The sequence below is a fragment of the Etheostoma spectabile genome, chromosome 5 (genome assembly GCF_008692095.1).
Source record: "Etheostoma spectabile isolate EspeVRDwgs_2016 chromosome 5, UIUC_Espe_1.0, whole genome shotgun sequence".
Lineage (NCBI taxonomy): Eukaryota > Metazoa > Chordata > Actinopteri > Perciformes > Percidae > Etheostoma > Etheostoma spectabile.
The window spans coordinates 24,864,471-24,871,578 of NC_045737.1; the positions used below are offsets into that span (position 1 = coordinate 24,864,471).

General features: G+C 39.5%; 1 protein-coding gene across 4 annotated transcripts in view; it reads right to left on the minus strand.

Moving 5' to 3' along the window:
- brd3b (bromodomain containing 3b) overlaps positions 1–6,872 on the minus strand; it is a 13,424-nt gene extending 6,552 nt beyond the window's left edge. For 2 of the 4 annotated variants that reach the window (XM_032516606.1, XM_032516603.1), the window contains exons 1-3: positions 6,425–6,865; positions 2,728–3,027; positions 719–830 (exon numbers count right to left, since the gene is read on the minus strand). In XM_032516606.1, the coding sequence (XP_032372497.1) occupies positions 719–830; positions 2,728–2,819 (204 nt within the window). In that variant the 5' untranslated portion in view covers positions 2,820–3,027; positions 6,425–6,865. Of the gene's footprint in view, positions 1–718; positions 831–2,727; positions 3,028–6,424 lie in introns of all 4 variants that reach the window. The other 2 variants (XM_032516604.1, XM_032516605.1) reach the window with 2 other exon arrangements.
- Between the last annotated feature and the right edge of the window lie 236 nt (positions 6,873–7,108).

Consider the following 7,108-nt stretch of genomic DNA (forward strand, 5'->3'; position numbering starts at 1 on the left):
CTTTGCAAGACCTTCCTCCAAAGCGCTCTGAAGGAGGGTCTGGCTACTCCACACCAGGCTTGTGCACAATTCAGAACTGAATTGAGAATGACTCCTAAATTTTACTGTGTGGAATTTCTTTGAATTGCCATGCATTTAATTCCACTTCCTGTCATTCAAATTCAACTTCCTGTGGGGTGGAGTCAATTCAAATCCCAATTCATGAATTTAATGGGGGGCTATTCTGAAATTAAGTAATTTTCACAAGCCTGCTCCACACAGCATTTGCGGATGGGAGGAAAACATGCTCTGTTTAATGGAATTTCTTTAAACCAACCAGAAACGTCATGGGCGGTGCTAAAATCCGCACAGAGCCGCTGCAAAATAGTTGTGCAAGAGAAAACTCAGATTGGACAGATTCTAGCTAGCGGTCTCAATTTACCCTCTTGAGATCTGAGGAGCAGTCAAAAATAGTCCTTATAAATCCAACAAATTTATAATTCCAACACAAAGAAAGCGGAAATGGAAAATCATGCATCCGGCGGAATTTTCTTTCAGCACCGGCGCAAACCTAGAAGTGTTTAGTCCCCCCCAGCTCCTATAAAGACCACTGATTAACATGCTGTATTTGATTCTTGCATCTGGACAAAAACTGAAATGTAAAAAACAAACTGTGACCAGGGATTCAGACAGGGACTACTCGTTGTTGAACAGTTGTCAGGTGTGGGCAGTGACTTACTGCCAAGCAAAGTTTGATGGCATCAACAGGTTGGTAGAAAGGCCAGGCAAACTGATGCTTCCACAGAGTCTTCACCACCACATTCTGCATGTACTGCAGCTGGTTGGTTTTTCTGATGGGCACAAACACACAGAGCACAACATAATGTTCACTTTCTGCTTTCACCACTGTGGAGAAAGCGGGGTCAAATATACCTTTTCATTGTTTGTACAGCTTGTTTGGCTCATTGGTTGACAGAACAAAAGCAGAAATCAAACAGAGTTAACAACAGCCATGCATCAAAAATCTTTGTCATCATCACAAGATATTTACTTCAATTCAATTTTGTTTATAGTATCAATTCATAACAGGAGTTATCTTGAGACACTTGATCTAATAATGCCGATGTTCATCGTTTCCCCTAGATAGTAAGTAAATATTCAAAAACGTTATTTGACTAAAAAGCTAAGTGTACAGAGATTTACAGTGATCACATTTAAAAAATACGTGTACAGTGTTTCCTCTGTTGACTTTATTGTGACGGCACGCCAAGGCAAAATTTCTGCCGCCACGATGTCCAAAATAGGGCAGATGCATAATGTAGTTGTGGTTGCCTTTTAAATGATCCTGCCAACATAATGCACACCCCGCTGCCTGCCGCTCACATTGCAATTTAACAACAAGTAGAACTATTTAGAGGTTATTGGGTCCGTCCCGTTTAAATCCAGATACTGTTGATGGAGTTAATGTCAAAACGTTCGCTTTCTTCCAAGTCGACTATTTAACAAACAGCTTCACCAAAAAACGGCACCGCAAGAGATAGCTTAGAAACCCAGACACCAAAATGAAGGTAAGGAATAAATAACTATGACTAACATTTCAAGAAACATAAACAGGCTAGCTAGCTAACTGTTATTGATCTCACAACGTGACTTTTTGTCCAAAGACAGTGTTGCAGAGAGTGAAACGGGAGACTAGAAAAAGGCGTTGAGGTAGCGTGTTGTTAGGATGGCTACAGTAAATCATAGGCTCCTTTTATCTAAAATATTGTCAATGTAATGGCTCACTATCTAAATATTTCAACAATGTGGATGAGGTCGTTATAATTGGACAGCCTGCAGCTTCAAGCACAATTCGTGATTAGTTTGGAGGCCAGAGTTACATTTTGATAGACGGGATTCTGAACAGTGATGCCCGCACTACGAACACACACAACACGCACTACATGCACCTGACACTTATTACTGTAAGTAGGCTACAATAAAACCTAAAAGTAAATTCATATCAATACCCACTCACCTGTCTACAGGCATACACATGTAGGAAGCAATATATTTCAATCTGATCTGTCTGGCAGTCCACTCTCGTACCCCGCTGTTTACACAAGCACAGCTCTAGTCTAATCTAAAAAGCGAATTTTGACAAACAAGCTAAAACAAAAGCTGTCGGTTTACAGTCTGTTTATCTTAGTTTTCTACAAATCTTGAAATTCTTGTAAACCTAACTGCTGGCTAAACTAACCATCCTCTCTGCTGGAGATTTATTTATTATAAGACCAAAACAAACCAACGTTGCTACTTAATATGCACGTTCACATCTTCATTCTTGATGATGATGCTGGTTGTATTCTGGCCCTTGGCAAAATGTAATGGATGACCCCTGATCTAGGACTAGGTATGCGCAATGAAAAAAATGTGCACAACGATATGGTACTAGGCCTAGGCACAATTTGTTATGATTGACATTGATGAAAATATGATGGTATATACACTCACTGACCACAATATTAAGAATGCCAGTTGTACCATAAAATAGGATGAGAAAGGGGGGGTTGCTGTTCGAACAGACCTGCCCCCACTAAAGGAAACACTGCCTGTAGGTCCATTAACATTGGCCAAAAATGACGTTCAAATATTATGGAGTTAACTGATGCCCCTAATGTTAGTTAACTGCTGAAGTAATTAACACTGGAGATGAATGATAGAAGATTGAGAAATGTGATTTCTGAAGGAGTCTCAAGTGTTTCTTACCTGCCAGGTTTGGTGGGATTGGTGACCTCAGGTGGGGCCGGGTTGGTAAGGGTAGGGGGGCTGGGGGGCGCAGCCTCAGGGGCGTCCGACATGGTGGACGGCGGTGACGCAGCAATGCACTGTGGGACGGCAGTGTCTAACCTGAAGGTGAAAAAAACAACTCCCTCTGTGGTGTGAGGGTGTGTGTGGTGTGTGTGTGTGTGCACACAGGTGTGTTTAAGTATGTTCAGTTCAGGTGTTGTTGGTGTCGATTCTTCAGCTCGATGTTTCCCCCGTGGAGACAAACTCCCATCGCACAACCTGAGAGAGAGAGAGAGACATCGTTAGCTTTCTCTTCTGTTGATGACAATCAGAAAATTAATTCATGAAAAATTTCTGATTTCAAACAGAAACTGTAGAGGTTTAGTACACACGGCGAAGAATTAGTATTTGAATGCTTTGTTTTTCATTATTATACATAACCCAAAAAAATCCAGAATAGTAAATGAAATAAGCAATAGTAATCCCACATTATTCATTTATGCATCAACATGATAATTAGTTATTGTCTGAAGGAGCACTGTTTATTTTGTGCGAGTGTGTGTGTGTGCGTGGGTGCGTGCGTGTGTGTATATAGAGGCGGAGTGCGGGCCTAGGTGCGGCGCTGTCACAGGTACTGAAATCGACATAGACAGAAAAAAAAGACGGAAAAACATGTCACGGCTTGCCTCACTTCTTCCTGAAGCTTGAGCTGTCATCTAACGTTCCAAGCACAAAAACTAAAAATCATTTGAACATGTGAGTGCTAGCAACTTGGCTGCAACTATCGAATGTCAAAAAAGCTAAGCGTCTGAAAGAATTTCAAAATTTGCCATGATGGGAAGAAAAAAAAAGTGCCAGATATACCACAGGAAACGGGCATATTACAAATTAATAAATTTGGCAAATCACCTGACAAACTATAAGTAACACCTTACCCTTGATAAAATATGCTTGCTAGGCCTTTTAAATTTGATTTACAGTGTATATATATTATATGCATTAAGTTGCAAAGAGACTGGCTAACCTACCTGCCATGCTGACTGGCAGCAGTTAACTAGACCTAAGTTAAAGTCAACTAAACTAAATCATAGCTCACCCGCCAACAAAAGTCCATAGACTGACTGATGTATGTATCGGTGGGCCACACACACACACCGAGACAACACACGCCAAGACGGGACAACACAATTATACTTTAGAAATGGGGGAATAACAATATAAATAAGGACAGCACTGAGAAATCTCCCCTTTAGTAAAAAAATACATCCAACGTTATAGTTTGTATTAAATGATTTTAGGGAATATTGCAAACTTTGGACATGGTTTTGTTTATGTGGGTGTAATCAAATAATCACTGACAGCTAATATCTCCTTTGGTGTAGTTCACTTGTTGTAACATTCTGTTTTTTTTACAAACATCACAGACTGTAGATCACCAGATCATGTCAATCATCATAAAACTTTTAAACATATATTGTTTAAATTTTTTTAGGGTTGCACTGAATAGCTCGAAGCTTCATAATGTTGACATTCAAATTCTAAATCAACATTCGATTGCTGCGCAGCTTTTTTTCTGTCTATTTTTTTGTCTATTCATTTGCTTTAAAGCCGTTATTTCTGCATGGTTGCAGATAAAGATTAGGCTGCACTGACATTATTAGTATTAAACTTATTGTAGAATTAGATTTCAGTGGGGGCTGCATAGGATTGCTTCAGATGTGTGTGAACCAAACATTTCCAATAACTCAAAATCTATTTAAAAACATGTTGCTTCATTCCATATTTGTTGCGTTTAGTCTTTAAAAAACAAGGTTTTCAAAAAACTTGTTGGGTTTGTCAGACAACAAGACACATGAAGACATTACCTAGCACATTTGTCACAGTTTTCTGACACTTTAAAGTACTATATTATTACTTAGCTTTTCAAGAAAATTAGGAAAACATTACCTTTTAAGAATAGTTATAAAAATTACAAAATTATTGTTAGAAAAATGCTGAATCTTCAACTTTGTGTTTCTCTTTAACTTCACAGTTGATACATATGAGAAGCTGAAAACTGAACTTTTTGTCCTTTTGCTTAAAAATTATCATTGATTGATCACAGAGATTGCTGATGTTTAACTTGCAACTAATAAATCAGAATATATATATTTGTTTGCAGTATAATTACAACTACACACTGGAATCATTTGCATACATCATTTCATAAAGTCAAAGCCCTTTTAAAAGGCCATAAATTAGAAAATCAGATACACCAAGTTTCTGTCCTAAACTCACTCTAAAGCATCAAATTATTGGTCAATCTGAAGATTTTCTCAATTCATCAACTAACACTTCAGTGAGTCTATGAAAAAATGTCAATCCAAAACTCAATCGATTCAGATTACCATCACTTATGAGAAAGATGAGCAGTAAACCATCATATTTGAGAAGCTAGAATAGCACATTGTGAAAAAAAAGTAATCACCTGATCCTTTCAGCTACAACAACTAAAAATCTTTTATAAACATTACTGTCGTCTGACTTTAGAGCTCTGTGTGAAAACAAACCCCCCTTTGGGACAAAAAACACTGAAGGTAAACATTCATCCCAAATTTCTCCAGCAGAGTTTCTGAAAGGTGTACAAAGCACTTAATATAACTTTCATCACTATACAATATATAGCGTCAAAATGATCTAAAAATGTCTATAATTTTAAAAAGTTATACCGTTTCTTTTGTGATGTCAATAAACCAGCAGCCAAACTGTGCTCCAGCAATATTTACGTTCTGATCCTTAGTGTTCATTTTGCACTTAAACTCTTAATAAAATAATGAAATACTCAGTACTTTTAATTTGCCAAATATTCATGTGAGAATACAAAAAAATAAGCTTACCAGATGGCTATTACATATAAAGTAACTATGTATCAAATTACCAGAAAACATGCTATATCGTGAAATATCTCGTTAGAGATATAAAAATTACTTATATTGGGATAATAGATTTTGGATTTTTTTTCATCAATAACTATAATCCAATAAAATAAGATATATCACACTGCATATTGAGTACTTTAAGTATATTTTAATAATACTTTTGTACTATTAGTATTACTTAAGGAAGATGTTGAATGCTTGACTTGTAACTGACAAGTAACTTGTAACTCTTTCTACTTTTACTACATTACATGACCTGGGTCAGTCTTTCTCCTCTATAAATCACCAACGCTCGTGCATAAATACCTGCAGCACTTCAGTTCAGCGGTTACTTGCAGCTCTTCTACTACAGCAGATAACCTTTAACGTTACCTGCCGGTCACATAGTCTCTAAACAGTCCGCTCACAGTGAAGTCCTGCACGGATCAACAGATGTTCTAGTCCGGCGGCTGCTCGGTCTGCCTGCATGCTGCGGTTCAGCGGCTAACGAGCAAGCTAGCTGCTAACAGACACCGCTGAGACCAACAAACTCAACAAATCCCGTCATCAGCAACACCATCGACAGCCACACACCCTCCCCCGGTTATTTACTGCTGAATTACACATAAAACCCCGCGCTAACTGCTCCACCTGTACAGGTATGGAGGTTTTGCAGGATAACGAAACATCCCATTTATCTTGCTTTAAAAAGATGGCGGGCAAGCCAAGGCAAAATATGAGCTAGCTAGGTGGCTAGCTAATTGAGCTAGGCTACTTACCAAAGACGTAAATGTCGTTAATATTAAATAATACCGGCCGTGTTGATATGTGAGCGTGTGTTGAAGGGGGTATCTTGACTTTTGTTTGTTATAAGACGCACACCGAGTAGATTAATGCGCTCACAGATCCAATCTTTGCAGATGTTACCGCTCGGTGTTTGGCTAGCTAATAAGCCGTTAGCCTGTTAGCTTGAGCTTTGTCTGAAGGCGCCGAGCGGCCAGCCAGGCTCCGACACACACAGAGACATTTTGCACACCCTCCGCTCAGTTTAACCGTTAACCCCCCGGTCCCGGTCAGAGAGGCGTGTTTACTTTGTGTCTCGGTCCTCCGGTGCGTCCAGCGACGGGCTCCGGTCAGTTTTCTTGAAGATTTTTTATTTAGCGAAGTAGCATAATAGATGAGTTATCAGCTGTCTACCGTCTGCGCATGCGCAGTGGCTAGCAGCATCATAGATGTTGTTGTGGTCGGATTGGCTGGCCGGGTGGCGAGGTGTTGTGATTGGCTCCAGGGTATTTACGGGCTATGATTTGTTGCTGGGGGATGTGAAGTGCTGTGATTGGCCGTTGAGTTAGTTGAATTGCAGGGACTGGCTGGCGTGATAACTGGGCTGCTATGATTGGCTGGGAAGGTTTACCTGGTTCAATAGGGCGAAGTCACCCAGCATGCAGAGAAGGCCCGGTCTG